Here is a 17516-nt window from a genome sequence, read left to right as displayed (position 1 = left end):
TAAGGAATAGGAAAGCATTCTCTAGTCTTAAAGATTAATTTTTAACAAGTTTTGGTAGTGAGAACAAGATTAGCAGTCACTAACAGTAGCCAGTCTCAGGGGGGAAAAGTTCTGATCAATTGACTTCAACAACTATAAAGAATAAGTAGTCTTTTTTGTGGGTATTAATAGAGTACTTAGCACCCACTCCTGCACGTGCAGTATCCTCTCATTTTATTAAATTTCATGTTTTCTTCTTATCCAACGCATTTTGGTATGTTTGTGTTGGTTCAAGTTCTGTATTTTGTTGACGTAAAGAACTTGGGTATGAGAAATCATTTTAAATCATCTGCATGATTGCATCAGACATCAACGTGCCATAGCCCAGGGGTCACGTGTAATCTGTCAGGATAATTCATCCAGACTGCATTCGAAGGCGCCTGCAGAAGAGATGAATGGTTCTCCTGACGACAGCTTTCCTCTACCGGCTTCTTAAGAGGCGCCCATGTTTCTAACACATGTTTTGGTGAAGAGCTGAGCTTATTCACGTTTGCTGTGAACATGGTCCTCAGGACACATGAAATTCAATGCACATCTGCAGACCTTCCAGCAAATGTCAGGTGTAATGTGTATGTGCAAGTGATCTGGTGCTTCTGTGAAGAGCTTGATCTGTTCTGCGAGGGTAATAGGTCTGTTGTGTGATGGAGAGGGCTGAAAGAAAGCGAGAGACTCGTTCAGCCGTGTACTGACAACACAAGTCATCAGCCCATTCAGGAATAATTGATTTAGGAATTGACGTCTGTCTCTTCTGTGTGTTCTCAGATATTCCACTCATGCACACAGATTAACAGAAGCAAAACACTCTGTGGCACTTAATTGATGACTTCCCAACGAATGAAGTAGCTAATGCTCCTATATATGTGGCTGTACTTTCTCTTCTTCTTGGACAAATTGCTGAGTGTTGCAGATTGCTCCCCTGATACAGGATGTATGTGTGTGTCTCTGGACTTGATCGGCGGTATTTATACAGCTTTGGCAGAAATGATGAGGCACCACCAGGCTCAAGAACTACCCTTTTATAGTACCATTAAAATAAAATGAGGTTTCATTGTTCTGCAAGTTTCACTGGAAGTGTGATTTTTTTAGAAATTTCCAAATAGCTCCTGAATGATGCTGCTGCCCTTGGCAGACTGTATATTGCATGCCGGACATGCAATGGTAATCTTTAAATTCTTCAGGCATGAAGTGTCTGGCACTTCTGCTATCAATAACTGAAGAGAAACACACAAAACAAGATCTAAAATGTCCAGTCAGAATGAGCTACTTTTAAACATTGGTTTCATAGTAAGATGATGCTGTAGATACAGTTCAGCACAACCTTTTTTCCTTTCCACTCCTTTCTAGTATGATTTGACAGCAGGTTCTTTAATATGGATAGATTAGAGGAGTGTTTTTCCTTGCATGTTTTCAAGAAAGCCTACCACATCAGGGAGATATGAGATTTGAATTTCTATTAAATTGTGTGAGACAGATTAGAAAGTTTTTTTCTATCTAGCCACTGGAAACAAGACTGGTTGTTCCAAGCTACAAGGGGAAATCTGACATTTCTTGGTCATGTGTCTTTAAAAGAAAAGTCTCAATGTCTTTTTAAAACTTAGAATGTTTTATTTGCATTTTGTCACCTAACCGTGTAAGAGTGGGTTTGGAGCTCTTTTGCCTTTCGCATCAGAAAGGTGTGCCGTGTTCATCGTACAAACGCAGTGCCGGTATTGTTTCACGCTTGAGACAGCTGAACAGCAAACTAGTGAAGAGGATGGTTTACATGAATGTTAGGCATGATCTTTTCTACTTTTCACAGGAGAAATTTACAGTTTAAGTACAGTTTGGGTCAAAGACAAGACCCAAGCTCTCCTTTGTCTTTGACTTCCAGCAGCATAGACTTAAGGTGCAAAAGCATGGGGAAGAATCAAAGATACATAATCATGTGCGTTATTGGTATTCCTGTTTGTAAGAAGTAGCATTTGTGTGGTTACTGCATTGCAATAACAGGCCCACTGAAATGAGAAATAATTAACTCCCAAGTATTCTGGATTGTGCAAGCATTTTTATTTTCCTTAAAATGCACCCAGAACACTGTGTCTGCCCATAGAGGTGAAAGCTATTACGATTTCATGTTCAAAAGGCCACTGTATTAGTGTATCTGCATAATATTTTCAATCTGTAAACGGGTAAACAGTTGCTCACCCCTGTCACAGGATAGGAGAAGCACAGAACTGGTTAACTGGCTTGGTGTTTTTATTTAGGACATAAGCAGCAGTCAGTTTTAGGTTATGTTGAAAATTAATTTTATATGTCTGCAGTATAAAGAGTTTTGAAATACTAGCCACAAATATCCCCATGAATAAAGACCTAGTATATATTTGTTGGTTTTATTGTTGTAATATAATAGGTTCCATGTATTTTGTAACGTGTGTGCGTACTTGCATGCGAAAAGCGAGTTTATTAGCGAAGGAATCAGTATTTTTCTTGCCTGTTAAGCATATTGTGACTAATAAGGAATCTGACATTTAAATGTTTGCTAACTAATAAACCGAGGCCATACAGGTTTTGAATGATAAATGTACACACGGTTTAAGTTACCTCTTTGTAACATCGGATGATTGTGTCTCATGTATTAGAACAACAGCAATTTAGGAAAGTGATTTATCAGCTGCTGCCCAAACGGAAATAATATTTGTCATGGGATGGAACAAAGTGTTTTAAAGCAAACTGCTAAAATTGGGTGAAGGAAAACATGGCTGAACAACAGCTTTACAAATAGAACTTTTGATTTTACTGAAGCAGATACTCCGGTTACCTTTTCCAAAGAAGATGCATCGTTTTGATTCAAGGCTGCCAGCAAGAAAAAACCCTGCAGTTTGCATCTGTGTTTGATTCTGTATATACCAGCAGCACTTCAGCTTTTGGAACATGCAGCTGTCTTTCAGTGTGCTCAGATTATAAAGAGAACAGGTTCTGTTACTAGAAATTAGGTGCTTTTGCAAACAGATTAATCAGCCCTAGCTAAATACCACAGTTTATTTTTTCCCACATCACTTCAGTGCATTGGACTTACTTTTCCATTCGGTCTTGCATGAAATACATTTAAGAATTTTGAAATTTAGTTAAAATGCTTGAATATGTGTACAATTTTTGTCCCTAAAGCTTAGCTTACCTTTTTGTGTTTAGTAGAGGAACTACACATATTAGTGTGTAATATGAAACACTTTTAGACTGACACTTCTGTCAATACAAATGGGGTTGACCGTTGTGAATTCCTAGAGGGTGAGATCTTGACGTAATGTTAAATCTGTCGTAAACATCTGGTAGGAACTATATACACAGGCATGAATTTTGAAGGGTAAAACAGACCTACTGATAATAGGCTTATTTTGTGGGGCTTACGTTATTGCAGGTGTTAATTTTGCTGGATGTGTCCTTGTGCTCAGGAATACTTTGTTTCCTCTTGATACAGTAATTTATAAAGAGCCAGTGATGGTGGATGTTACTTAAAGAACGTTCTTATTTCCCAAACAACACATAAATTCTTAAACTTCTTGTACTACGTACTGGGAGGAAATTCACGTCGAACTGTTGACTAAATAGATATATCAGTTTGCTCTTTATAATTTGATTTTGAGACTACACAATTTGTGCTATTTTTTTCCACGTGTTAAACAAGTCGTCTTTAGTATTGTTACTGCTGTTTAATACTCAGACGTGAGGTAGAGGGCTCCAGCTTGGAGTTATAATTTAATTTGTTGTACAAATCCAGAAGGATTGAGCATGTTCTCTGAAGAGCTGTAAGAATTAATCACAGCATTAAAATTGTGGTAGAGTAGAGAACAATGCAGTAGCAGTTTGATGGGCAGACCTAGCAGTTATTTTCAGTGGAGTATTTGCTGTCCGTTGTCTTTCCACTTCTGTTCTTTTCATCGTGTTGTGAATACGGTAAAACTGATGTGCTCTTGTTTTATTGGCGGGTCTCTCCCTCCTTTTCAGAACATGTTTTCTTCTGTGCATAGGCGTTGGGGGAACGTGGAATAGCAGGGATACTTTCTGTACTGTCTGTGCAATTTTTTAAGTCATGGATGAATTTTTATCTCACTGAGGAAGTTGTACCAGCTCTCTAGTCGCCTATGACGAGGGGCTGGACATCAGGCAACATTAGTTGAATGGTATTTTCTCACAATCGTGGTTTCATCTGCGTGCGACTTACCTTGGAGTTCGCTTGCAACGTGATTAGTATGGTTACAAAACCAACAAATCTTATACCACTGTTAAAATCCAGGATGACTAAATCACCGGTGAAGCTTTGAAGACGAACGCACGCAGCTGATTTATTTTTTGTTCCTTTGTAGGTGATGGATGTGGACACACCGTTCTGGGCCCTGAAAGTGGAACTCTTGCTTCAATAAACTACCCACAGACCTCTCCCAATAGCACAGTTTGTGAATGGGAAATTCGTGTAAAGCCTGGGCAGCGAGTTCAGCTCAAATTTGGCGATTTTGATATTGAGGACTCAGATTCTTGTCATTCCAGTTACTTAAGAGTTCACAATGGGATTGGCCCCAGCAGGACAGAGATAGGTAGGAACTTTTATTATTGGTATTTGAAAGCTATTGTCTTGTATAGAACTTGGATATACTGTTGGTTCTTTTGGTACTTTTTAAATTTCATGTTGTTTACCTGCTCTGAGCATAGAGTAACTACTAGGTGTATGGTATTAGTGATGTTATTTTTTATAGCCCTAGAAAACTGTTATAATTCCGTTGAATATTGGGCAGGGTAAGACCTTGTCTGAATACATCATACACTGCTTTGTCCAGTGTGGATTTTGAGTCTTATGAGAAGTGACGAAAAGAAAAAAGTGTTCATTACTTAGAGTAATCTCAAATGAGGTAAAGAAAGGAATTTTAGTAATTCTGTAATCAGAGTTGTGTTTTTCCTGAGCTTCATATCAAGGAAACCCTGCAAAACCTTGACGAGTGCTGTGGGTACCTCACCATAGTAGAACGACAGCTGTCAGGGACCAGTTCTAGTAAATTTACTACTGATGGTACTGCTAGAAAGCACGGCTAAGGAACGATTCTCCTGTATGCAATACAGCTCTTCAGCACAGGAAGGGAGTACAGGTACAACTGTAACTATATAAAAATTAGAGTGGTGAAGAAAACAGTAGTCTGATTGTCCCTTTCTCAGTTGACGTGCTCATTTCAAGTACACTTACCATTGTTGCTCAGCAGATGAACTCTCTGTCTGGAATGCCAGAGTATTCTTAAGATAATTATTCTTAGGTAATTGCATTTTGTTTACTGTTATTAAAGCGTATGTAACTGTCTGTCTTCTTGACACAATTCCTGTATCTTAAAAATGTACTGAAAAAATTATGAGTAATAATGATAGCAGAACATCCTACATTTTGTTCGTGCATACAACAACTAGATGCTAAATGCAACACAGCTCCTATAATAATCTTTGATTCTTCAGATACTCAAAGGAAACTCCTCTGTAATGTTTTTTTCTCAGACATTTCCCAGGAGCTTGCAAAGTTCTTGGTAGCAGTGAAAAGGGAATTGAAAAACTATGAGGTTCTTCATTAAAAAAAAAAAAACAAACAACAACTAGTGTATATATATATCTTACCTGAAATGCCTTTCTTTTTATATGGAATAGCTCTGATTTGAGCTGTTCATCTTGGTGGTATTAAAGGATGTCAGGCTTCAAAAGCTGTGTAGTTCACATCTTCTGATAATGTCCATAGTTTAATTTTTGCCCTCTTTAGGAGGACAAATTGGATTTCATGGGTTTTTCTCAAATAGCAGTGTGACGTTATCGTTTACGTCAAGGTATATGTAGGGTTTTAAGACCCTTGTGGTTACTTTGCATAAAACTCAAAATGAATTGTCATTCTTCCTTCACTAAAATTAGTTGTTATTGTGCAGATTAATTTTATTTTCTTTCCTAAAGCTTTAATCTAGAGAGGGAGAGAGAGAGATTTACTTCACCAAGATTGTTTTTGTGCAACTCAAATGCTGATCCCACTAAATTGCATCTTTTTATAAAGAGGCTAGTGGAAAGTTAGCTTTGTTAACCCTCTTTTCCAACTGTTACCTAGGTAAGTGTGTGTGAAAGTAAGTATGTGCTTGGAGCCGTTGAGCCAGACTTGGTCTAAAATAGGAAATGCTGAAGTCCTTAAATGGCAAGGAACGTCCAGTTCTGATAAGTCTATTACTCACTTTTACAAGTGACTTAATGGGTTCAAGTAGATTTTCTGCTTCATTTGTTTCTCTTGACTTTCAGCTGTTCCCAGCTGGTGTAGTAGCACAGTATGTTGAGCAAATGTGTGTGTTGTTCTGATTAAATCAGAGAACAAACAGTAATATTAACGGTGGCAGATAGAGATGATGCAGATTCTTGAATGTTCATGTTTGAATCAACAAACGCTGGAGAGATTAAACAGTGATGTGAATTTGTTTGGAAGAAATTTGGATTTATCCTAAGTTTTCCCATTCAAGACTGCTGACATGGTCTAACATTAAAATACATAAAATCTGAAATTCAAGGATACCTTCTTTAACCCAAAATGACATAAAATTGGCGGATTAGATTAAAAAATGAACTGTTAGTGAGTGAGTTCATTGATAAACAGAGAAGGTTTCTAATGAAGCTTTTAAGGGCTAGTTCTCATTCCAAGTCTTTTGAATATTATCAATAAATGAAAAGAAGATTCAAATCCTTGGTCTTAAGTTTGTTGCTACTTTAAGTAAGAACTAGAGGTGATCTGTATTAGATTTCACCACAGTCCAATCACTGTGCGTCTACAGTCAGATGTACTTCAGTAATACATAGAGCGTAAGCCCAGATCTATAGGAGCAGAGAATGTAAGCTATTGTGGGAATTCCCTCTCCTGCCGTAATGTTGCTGTACAGAAGCACTTGGGGTCCTTCAATGCCTAAGTACAGACAAAATAGTAGTATTGCATCTTCTGCACATACCATTGCCAGAAGCGTCACGGCAGTCATGTTTTGTCCATTTCTAGTGCCTACTTTTTAAAAAGATTGCTAAAAATCTGGCGGGAGGCTAGGGAAGAGTTAGAAAAATGATTTATAGTCTCAAAAGTATATCTTGCTCTGAATTGTAAGGTGCATCAGTCTACAGTTTGTCAAAGGCTGTATCTCCATGGTGCAGGCAGCACTGGGTAGTTTATCCAAGCTAGATTTAAATGTCTTGTCCTGTGCATTTGCCCGAAGAAGAGGATAAATGGTGTCTTGGAGAATAGTCTGACCTGTCCTGAGAGGAGTCTTGTGGTGGTCAATCATATAACAAGATCCAGTGGCTGAAAACAAAACTTAAAAAAAAAAAAAAAAGGAAAAGAAAAGTGGTAGTTGGAAAAATGATACAGTTCATCATGATGAATGCAATTAATCATTGAAACGTGACTTAGGGCAACACATAGGGTCAACGTGGAGCCTTGGTAAAAGGGAACTTACTTCTTTGTAACTCTTGCTGATAACCGGTTTAAGTAGTGAATTGAGGTAAGGTTGTATTTGTCTAATATTATAAATTTCATTAAATTGTTAAAATCTATTTTCTTCTTTTTCGTTAGAAAATACCTTTGCTTTCTTCAAAACACATCTGACTAGGCATCATTTAGAAAGCTCTGAATAGTGATAGGAATTTGGATTTCTAGTTTTTTTTTTAATTTTGTTAGTATTTGAGAGTGCAGTTCACTTTTTAAAGGAATTTGACATACACATTGTATTTGCTTGTGTTATATATTGTACTATATTTGTGTTATATATTGTACTATATTTGTTAAGAACTATTCCTGCAGGGCACTGTTATTCCACTCCCTCTACTTTAGTATTGTAATTTGCCTTCAATTGAGAAGGGAGTCTGGCTTCTTTTTTTGCTATTTTACGATATGATAACATATTTATTATCAAGAAAGCAAATAAATGAATGGTAAACTGAAACATATGCAGTAGCATTGCTGTTGGTGATTTTCCACTGCAGAATCTTAAATAGGGTTATAGGTGGTTTACAACATTGAATGATCAAGGGAACCTATAGAACAGAAGGGTTTGGTTTTTGTTTGGTGGTTTTTTTTTTTTTTTTTCTGAACAGGTTAATAAACCGATCAGTATTTTTTATTAAAGTTTCTAGTTAGTAGGGCTGGAGAGTTCCATATTGACTTGGGTCTGTTTAACAGCCATTCGTCCAGGTAATGTCATTTGGTAGTAATTCTGGGACTTCTTAGGGCAAATATTGTCAATATCTGCAGCCTCCAGTGTCTCAGTTTAAAATGTATTATTTTTGGTCATTTTGGGTGGCAAGAGAAGTATCCAGATGCAGAACCTCTGTTAGGTTTTATAGGTGCCGCAAAACAGAAAGTGGTACTCCCATTTGCTTGTGTGTGAATGCTGAAGTGCAGTGAATCGTGCCTGCTGTCGTCCAAAATCAAGAAGAGTAGTTGACGGAAACCATGAAATGGTTGGCAAGGAAGAAGTGCCCCAACAGCTGAGAGAAGAGAAGGGCTTTTTTCTCATTTGCTTCTGCAGATGATTCTCGTTGCCCTAACTTGATCCTTTTCCTTGACAGGTTTCTCGTGGTCTTTGAAGAACTGACGGCGAGGGTTATGCATGGCTGGAGGTGAATGGGATAAGGTCACATTTATTTGCAAGTGTTAAGGGTGTGAGAGACTCTCACCTATTGACAGTGGCAAAATAAATGTGGTACCCATACTCTGCCATTGGCTTTAAATGGGCACTGGCTCCATTATTTAGTGTCATGCGCATGTATTTGTTTTTGAATATCCGCCAGAAGTAATGTGAGCTTACACTGCAAATGAGAGAAGATGCTTATTACATACGTTGGTTTTGGTCCATGTCTGTTCTCCCCCTTCTCTCCATAGGAAAATACTGTGGGTTTGGCTTTCAAATGGATGGTTTAATTACCTCAAAAAGTAATGAAGTCACAGTACAGTTCATGAGTGGAACACACACTTCTGGACGTGGATTTCTTGCAGCTTATTCAACCACTGACAAATCAGGTATTTATAATTATTGGGTAATTTTTCTGTGCTGGTAAAATTAGAGCTGCCTAGTAAAAACACAGACATAATTTATGTATTCCTGCATTCTCACAAATTAACTTCTGAAAATGAAGACTTTTAATACAGTCTTTCTGATACTTCTGCATAGGAAGTTGGACTGTTCAGTTACTATTTAAGTTACTGTAGTTTTAAAGAAATTATATCAAAGCTTACCCTGGATAGCAGGGCAAGCATCCCAGTTTTCTGATGTGAATGAAGGAGCTGCTTTGGATAAAGGACGAAATGTATTTTTTTCACATAGTAATCAAGGTGACAGATAACTAAATTTTCTTACTAAATTTTCTTATCAAACTGTATATATTTTATACAGACCAACCTCATGGAAAATTTTATTTCAGTAACAGTTTCCTATGCTCCCTCAACTCTTTAATTATATAATATGCTGACTACTTTTACGGTTTTTTGCCATTTCTTGTTTTTTCTGTGTTTTTGGTTATTCTAGCCTCTAAAGGAGGCTTGAGAAAACCCTTTCTAGATGTAATTCTAAAAAGAGCAAAGAGTTTTCATTTTTAATTTGTATTTTGTGTGTTTTCTGATGCTTTTCTCTCTGTATTTTTGGACTGTATGTGCTGATACACAGCAAACGGAACATAAAATTTGAGGTGGTGGATGCTAGTAACCTGGCACTCTCATGTTCCCTATGCTGCCTGGTTTCAGTAGTGTGGGACTGATAAATGCTGAAAGCACAGGCCTGTTTAGCTAGCTTATTAATTTAATTTTGTGAAAAGAGCGTAGGTTTGTGTGTCTGTAGTATAGCTATAAATTAAAACTAAGCTGCACAAAAAATGAATGTTTGTAGTGTTTCTCTTCTTGTCTGTGTCACATTCTCAGTGGATTTCCCAGTTACTCAGACAAATTATCAAGGTTCTACTGTAATACAAAATCTGTTGCAAGAAAATTTAGTAGGAACGTGTTTTTTTCATTCTGAGACTTTTGGTTAAGCCACAGAGGCTTAAATGCGTATTTTTGTGTACTTTAAATAGCATACTCAAACTTGTTGTCTTTATCATCCTCTTGACCTAACATTTTTTCTTTCCAGACCTAATTACCTGTTTAGACAATGCAAGTCACTTTTCCGAACCAGAATTCAAGTAAGACTGATTTTACCTGTTTCCCCCCAATCTCTTTAATGAAGTCATTTTACTGTTTCTACTTCACTCTGTTACTTATACCTGATGCAGCTTGAAAATTGGCTGTCCAGAGAACTTAAGAAACAAACTAATTAGGGTTAGAGCTGAATAATTTTGACATTTACACTCCTCCTTCCTCTCCCTCTCTCTCCCATGTTTGTTATTTACGTACAGTATACAGTAGAACCTCGCTAATTTGCACTAACACATAGGAGCTCATATCTCATTCCCATAGAAAGAATATTGCTTTTATAAACACAGATTACAGCAGGCATACACCTTAAATGTTGAAATTCATATTATAGTTATCTAAGGAGCACTAAACTATGAAATGTGTTAAAAATCACAAACCCATTTTGCAGTTTGGTGTGAATTAATGAGGTTCTGTGGAGACATAAAATGCTGTACCTTCTGATGGGGGAAACATGTCATTTCCCTGTTTTCTCCGTTTCCATCCAAAGCAAGGACAGTGTTTAAAGCTGCAGACTGTTGTGAAGTACATAAACTGACTTTTTGGAGAACTTGAGCCCTGGTGTCCTGAAACGTTTCAAAGTGCAACCTTTGCATTTCTCGTTCATTTTCCCAAGTTCCAAAATAGGACTCTAGTTGTAGGTTCTGGTCTTTCTCAACATGCGGTGAAGTCTCTGAATCCCACTGTTTTCGTGGTGCCTGCAAAGTTGCTTCAGCTATTGTTGAACTGCAGTGAAAATGTTAATAGTTTACTCCAGTTCACTGTTAAATCTTGAAGATTTAATAGTTTTTGTGTGTGCAGTACGAAATGGCACTAGAACATGAACGCAGGCTTGCATCAGAGGTGCAGATGTCTTCTTGCCTCTTGCTTTTCATGAGCTAGTATTAATAACTGAATTTAGCCATTTTTTATGTTCAAAGCATTGCCAGAAGCTATTATAAAATAACATTACTTTTCAGATGTATGGTTTAAGGGTGCAGAGCAAATAGATATACAGGTGTCTAGTTTATAAAACAAAATTCATTAATATTGGTACTTATGTGACTTTCAATTTACAGAAGCCATGCAATAGTTATAATATAAAATGCTGGCTTTATTAATTTATTACATTGAGACTGGAACTGTAGTTTCAGCTGAGACTTTTTAAAACTTTTTCAAATGTCTGTTCTCCTGATGTGTACTTCTCTTCCTTAGGATTGTTTTCTCTAATTTGATATGTCTTCAATTAGGATATATCCTTAAATAGTGATATATGAATGATAACAGTGTATTGTAAATCAAAAATGTAGTGACTGTTTTATAATGTTATAAGAGTTTTGGTTGCATGCATATCTTGACTTGATATTTTGTTCTCTTCCAGTAAGTATTGTCCAGCTGGATGTGTGATTCCTTTTGCTGATATTTCAGGCACTATTCCCCACGGATACAGAGATGTAAGTAAAAAACTGTGGGCTCACGTGAATTTTGGTAAAATGCGCACTGTATAATCACAAGTCAATTATAGTTGTTCACATTAGTTCTGCTGCCTGCGTTCTGGAATTTGTACCTCCTGAAGTGAATAGCATGGTACTCATTTTTTTGCAGAGCTGCTAAGTGGCTGGTGCTTCAGATCTTGCCATCTCCAAGAAGTGAAGTAGTGTAGGTAGAGGCTCAAACATTTTTGTAAGGCCTGCTGAGAAGGGTGGATCAATCAAAATACTGTTTTCTACTTCCTCTTTTGGTTTTGTTGGCTTTCTCAGGTGGGGAAATTCGGATTTATAAGGAGAGAACCAGTTCTTCTAATGGTGTCCTCTTGGTTTTGACACTGTAATGCATCTCTAAACAGAGGGACTCAGTGGTTATCGTAATTTTTTTATTACAACATGAGAGATGAAATACTATTTATGCTCAACAGCTATAAAACCACTTGCAAAACAGAGTTAATACTGTAACATTAATAGTTCTATAAACTGGAAGTGAAAATCTTTACTAATGTACTATTTAATTAGAACACTACAAAAACCTAGACACTGTTTTTCTGATGTAAGCTTTCGTAACTGAATTAGCATACCTGCCATAGGACTGGAGGGTGTTTGCTTTGTTTATTTTTAAATTATTATCATTTTGCTAGCAATCTAGTAAAAAATTACATTAAATCTCTTAGTTTATCTTAAAATACTCCTTTAATAAGCCATTAGATCTAGCACAGAGGAAAGACAATTTTAAAATCTTAGTGAGCACAGATTTTAATACTAAATATGAACCTAAAGTGTGTGCCTCTGATTTTGTTTTTTCGAGTATCTGTAAGTCCTAGGCTACCTGCTTACATAATTACCCACATGTAAAAATGTCACCACAGCATAACTGTGTTACATGTTCTGGTCCACAGTGAGTCCTCACTAAATGGCTGCAAGGTAATTATTGTAGCTAGTAACAAGATGAAGCTGATTCTCTGCCTATGATATTTGCAGCATCAGTAGGAGTTCTGCTTGTTGGGAGTTTTTTTGCCAAAAACTGGAGAAACTGTTTTCTGTGGAGGAAAAAGGACACTTTAGGAAATAAATGCCCCGTGACTTTTCTTTTTGTATACTTTATTGCTCTGAATAAAAGGCAGAGAATTTCCCAGAAGTCAAGTCGTGTGGAAAGAAATCAAATTGTCCAACACTTTAGACAAAGCTTCAGGTAGAGATTTCTCATGCATCTCTTTCACATGCTTGGCAGCTGCTTGCTGCTTTAAAAAAATACCCTAAATCTTGGTTCTTTTGTGCGTGACCCTAACGTCCACAGCCCTTGAGGACTTGGAGCACTCATTGCTGACGTCTTCTGCTGAGCAGGGAGGAGGGCGCTGCATCTACTGCACAATCCCATGCTCTTACTTTCAAGGGAAAGTAGGAAAGGAAAGGGGAGCTGCATGCACAAGTGAGACATAATTGCATTTATTTAGAAAGCTTTTGGGCTATTTGGGGGGTGGGGAATAGGGTTAGAGTTTTTATGTGTGAATATACTGAGGAGAGTTATGTTTAGAAAAGTCTTAGTGAGCAGGTTTTTTTCGCCAGTGGGCTTGAGATGTAGGGGCATCCTGGGCTGCTGCACCATGCAATTATTTCTGAAGAAGCTGCAATGGAGAAAGTTGTTCTGTTTTTAAAATAACGTGTGAAAGAAAACCATCCAGGAAGCCTGCCTTCTCTGGAAAGGACCTGCTGATTCCTTCTTAAAGAATTGTGGTGACGCTCTGTAGCACCCAGTGGGCTGGTTGGCAGAGCAGCACAGCAAATGTGTTTAGTCGCAACTGGACTTCGTTTGTCACAGTGGACTTGGTTTGGGGGAGCAACTGTTAACATTAAATAAAAATCTGTGGTCATCATCTGTTGTTTATCGACTTAGGCAAGTCCGCACTGGGATACCACACTAGTAATAACAAGCTAAGTACGGTTTCTGGAAGGTACACTGGGAGATAGTCAGGTGGTCCTTCACACACAGCTTGATCTTCTAAAATTCAGGTTGATCCCAGCCTCATTGGATGTGAGCAAGGGGCTTCAGAATTGCAACGTGTCTGTGCATATGCCAGTGCTGCACGTTGCAGGAACGCCCGTGAATAGCTCTGTCTATGCCTGTTGCGCTGTGCGTAGCCAGTAATCCTTCAGAAACCTTGGTGCACGTGGTGGATGGCTGCAAAGCCGCTGCTGCTAAGCTTTTTCTGGAACTGGGCTGTCTCTCTCTTCTCCTGAGCACTAGGATGTTTCTTGGCCAAGCCTCTTTGGCCTGGAAGGGTTTGCTTCCCAGCTGGAGAAGGGCTAGTTTTGGTCCAGGAGACAGAGGCATCTTGCTCTGCTCACTCTGCGCTGAGCCTGAAGGACTTGGTGTAGTGAGTCCCGCTCTCCATGGCACAGCTAGGCTGCAAGGCAGGGAAATGGCAGTGTCACTGTGACATTTGTTAGTGGATCCGGGCTAACAGTCGTCCCGAGAGAGAAGGAAAGAACAGGATGTCCTGCAAAAACTTTTTTGCGTGACTGATCTCCATTGACCTGTACAACCCAGGTAATCGGCTTCTTTAGAATGAACCGTATTCACGTATTACTGTGGGTTTATATGGATCAGAGTGCTGGACGGTTAAACCATGTTTAAACATGAGTTAAAATAAAGAATATAACCCATCAGCTAAAAGCTAGAAAATCTGCAGTGCATCACTCCTTAATTGTGAGAAAATGAATAAACATACTTGTAATGTGCTTTCTATTAAAAGGTTTCCTATGTAGTTATGTATCCAGCTTCTCTTGTCTAACATAATAGATTTATTGTAGGCTGAAAGTCTGGCCGTCTGGCTTTTTCAGACTGATTCACCTTGCTGTTTGTTTGAGCTTATTTAATTATGAGAGTTACACTCCAAATACATCTGGGCGAGGATTCAGTGAAATGTAGGACCTTCTGTTTGTGTTTTTATAAATTCTATAATAAACCAAAGATGAATGGTTTCTAAGTAACAGAAGTAACAGTTAAATAAGAACAATATCTTAATGTAATAACAAAGACTATAACTGAACAGTGTAGCATTTACAATATATGGTGTAGTATTTAATTTATTTACAATGCAGTATTAAATTTTTCTTTCCACTCTCTTCAAGTCGTCATCACTTTGTATGGCTGGTGTTCATGCAGGCGTTGTGTCAAATACTCTGGGTGGCCAAATTAATGTTGTAATCAGCAAGGGCATTCCGTACTATGAAGGCTCCCTGGCTAACAATGTCACCTCCAAAGTGTAAGTGTACTTCCTATGTTCTTATCTTTAGCACCTTTGATCTTGGTCGTGTCTCATCGCGGGATTAATTTCAGCTAGTGGAGCTACGTGTTCCATGGACAGGTTCTCTTCTGTAAGGTTCTCACAATGCTCTTTGGCTACGGTGTGATTGTTTTACCAGGTATTTTTAGCCTCTAGACCGTAAAGGTTAATTTTCCAAATTCTGCAGGGAGGTTTTACCTTCCAAAACGCATGGCTTGACCATAAATTCCTAACAGTCCGTGGAAAAATAATAATTTAACAGCAACTTTTTGGTTGCAGGGAAAAGAGTGTAACTTGTCATTTTATCTCGGAAGTCCCCGGAATGAAATCAGAGTAGATTGATTATTGTTATTATGAGTAGCTTAATTTAAAAGGGAAGCATTTTAATGAAGCCTTGCATTTTGCTGGGCAGATGTTTGTTTGGAAGCCTTTAACCCCGTATCTCTGGACTAGATTTCAGTTGAAAAGGTGTTTGTACTGAAAGCGCTGCAACTTGGTGACAGGGAGTGTTACTTTAATCACGAAGTGCTTGTTTAGGCATATGTGCATAGGCTTCAGTGGCAAGCAGTCAGACTAGAAAAATAAATTAAAGACAGTTTGTTTCCGTTTTCCTCACTGACTACTGCAAAAAACATCATCTTTTCTTCTCTGCAGGGGACCCTTATCAGCAAGTCTCTTCACTTTTAAGACGAGTGGTAAGTACTATCACATGTATTGTATGTTGATACTTTCATACAAATTTGTGGGTAGAAATAAGTGTGCAGGGATTTTATTTCTTAATTTTTGTTCGTTAGATTTTTTTTTACTGCATTCCTCAGTAATTACATTTTTTTAATTGCTTTACTATCTCATTTTGATGATTAATCATCACTACGTTTATCGATACAGTGATGTATAAAGTAAGCCTTGCTTATCTGCAGAAAGAGATTCTTTCAGGTTATGTTCCTCTGTTATAGTCTGGTTTAAAGTGACTTGACTCCCATACTTCAAACATACTGCTAAAACAGAGCTGGGCACTTAAGAGTTGCTCTTTATTTGTAACAATGGTGCATTCTAGGTTTTTTCCAGATTTACTCCTTACGCTCTCTGTGTTCCCGCTAAGAAAGCCAGCAGAAATCCCAAAATGATTCCTCAACTTTCTCCGGCCTTTTTTTTTGGTTCTCCCATGTTCTTGCAACTGAATGCTCTGTGCTGAATTACTTGTCTCTCTTGCTCTGGAAGGGCATCTCTTGGTCCTTGCTCTGCGTCGAAGTTGTGTTCCTTCTTGGCTGCCGTGTTTTGTTTCGTAAATGTGTACCAGGTTGCTGATTGGTATAACAAGTGTTGCCTCTTTTTAAAGCTTTACTGCTTTGCATGTCTTTACTTTCTATCAATTACCTGTTTTTCAAATAAATTAGCTGTAATTTTCTAAATGGAAGCTAGCTTTTCTGTAAGTCACTTTAAACACCATCTTTGAATGGATGTTGGAAGCATTGTGAAGACAGCGACCTTTCCTTAGTCTCTTTAACTGTTTTAATAACTATAAAAAAAGCCTAACAAAAGTGTTATGTCTGATTTCTGTAAGGATAAATTTAAAAACAAAAAAGGGAGGGAAATCATACACATGCTCTTCAAAAGTAAACACATACTTTTCCTAATATATAAATGAAAGTGATGCTGAATGGCGATACAAAAGCAGGGATCTGATGGGCGGGAGTGTTTGGAGATGGAAATGTGTACAAACAAGCAAAAATTAGAAAATATAATCCACATAATATTCAAATAGTTTCTCTCCCAGGCCTCTGCAAGAGCTGGAAGGAGGAATTGCATGTCTGGTGACCTTGTGCATGGAGAACATTAAGCACAGTGATCGAGGCAGGGCTCCTTGGGGTTTTTTGTCTTTCAGAATGTGATCTGATAGTGTATATGAAAATAATTAAATGGCCGGGAATATGAAGAGATAGGACAAAATGCTGATCTAGACTATCTGGATTTCAGTGACACATTTGAGAAATTATTGAATAAGGTAGAGGCAAGATGCAAGTCTAGATTAAAATAGATGTAGTTGGGTGGCCTAGGAGTTAGCTGAAGGAAAAAGAGGACTCCATGGTATGCTCAAATGAGGTTTATCAGACTGCAGTGAAGTTACTAGTGTGGTTCTTCCATAATAGTTGGTTTCATGACTTGGTTCAAAATGGAAGAGTGCGTTATTAATGCTAGAGGTGTGGTCAGTGCAGAGGAAGATGAAACTATTCGTACAGGAAGACCTGGCTGGCTTTGAGACTTGAGTAATACAAATGAATTGAAGAATCACAGGGCAAAAATTACAAGGTCGGGTACGTAGAGGCTGAGGCATTTCTGCTTCAAACTGGCAGCGTGTTACATGGAAATGACAGACGAGGGAAAGGATTCGGTTAGCGGAGGGCTAATGTGATCTTGTGCTGTAGCAGGTGACGTACGTCCAGTAGAGACAATGAACTATTAGTGCCATCGCACAGGACATTGGCAAGGCTTTGTCTGGGATCTGCTCTGCCACCTGCACCT

At 38.1% G+C, this 17516-nt stretch overlaps 1 protein-coding gene across 1 annotated transcript in view; it reads left to right on the top strand.

The window, feature by feature from the left end:
• DCBLD2 (discoidin, CUB and LCCL domain containing 2) overlaps positions 1-17516 on the top strand; it is a 43734-nt gene that overhangs the window by 13367 nt on the left and 12851 nt on the right. The window contains exons 2-7 of the mRNA XM_059826703.1: positions 4380-4607; positions 8936-9073; positions 10176-10227; positions 11598-11670; positions 14839-14972; positions 15648-15688. Coding sequence (XP_059682686.1) covers positions 4380-4607; positions 8936-9073; positions 10176-10227; positions 11598-11670; positions 14839-14972; positions 15648-15688 — 666 coding nt within the window. The remainder of the gene's footprint in view (positions 1-4379; positions 4608-8935; positions 9074-10175; positions 10228-11597; positions 11671-14838; positions 14973-15647; positions 15689-17516) is intronic.

This window comes from Gavia stellata, chromosome 1, assembly GCF_030936135.1.
Source record: "Gavia stellata isolate bGavSte3 chromosome 1, bGavSte3.hap2, whole genome shotgun sequence".
Lineage (NCBI taxonomy): Eukaryota > Metazoa > Chordata > Aves > Gaviiformes > Gaviidae > Gavia > Gavia stellata.
Note: the sequence above shows the minus strand (reverse complement) of the source record. Positions and strands in the feature narration are given on the sequence as shown.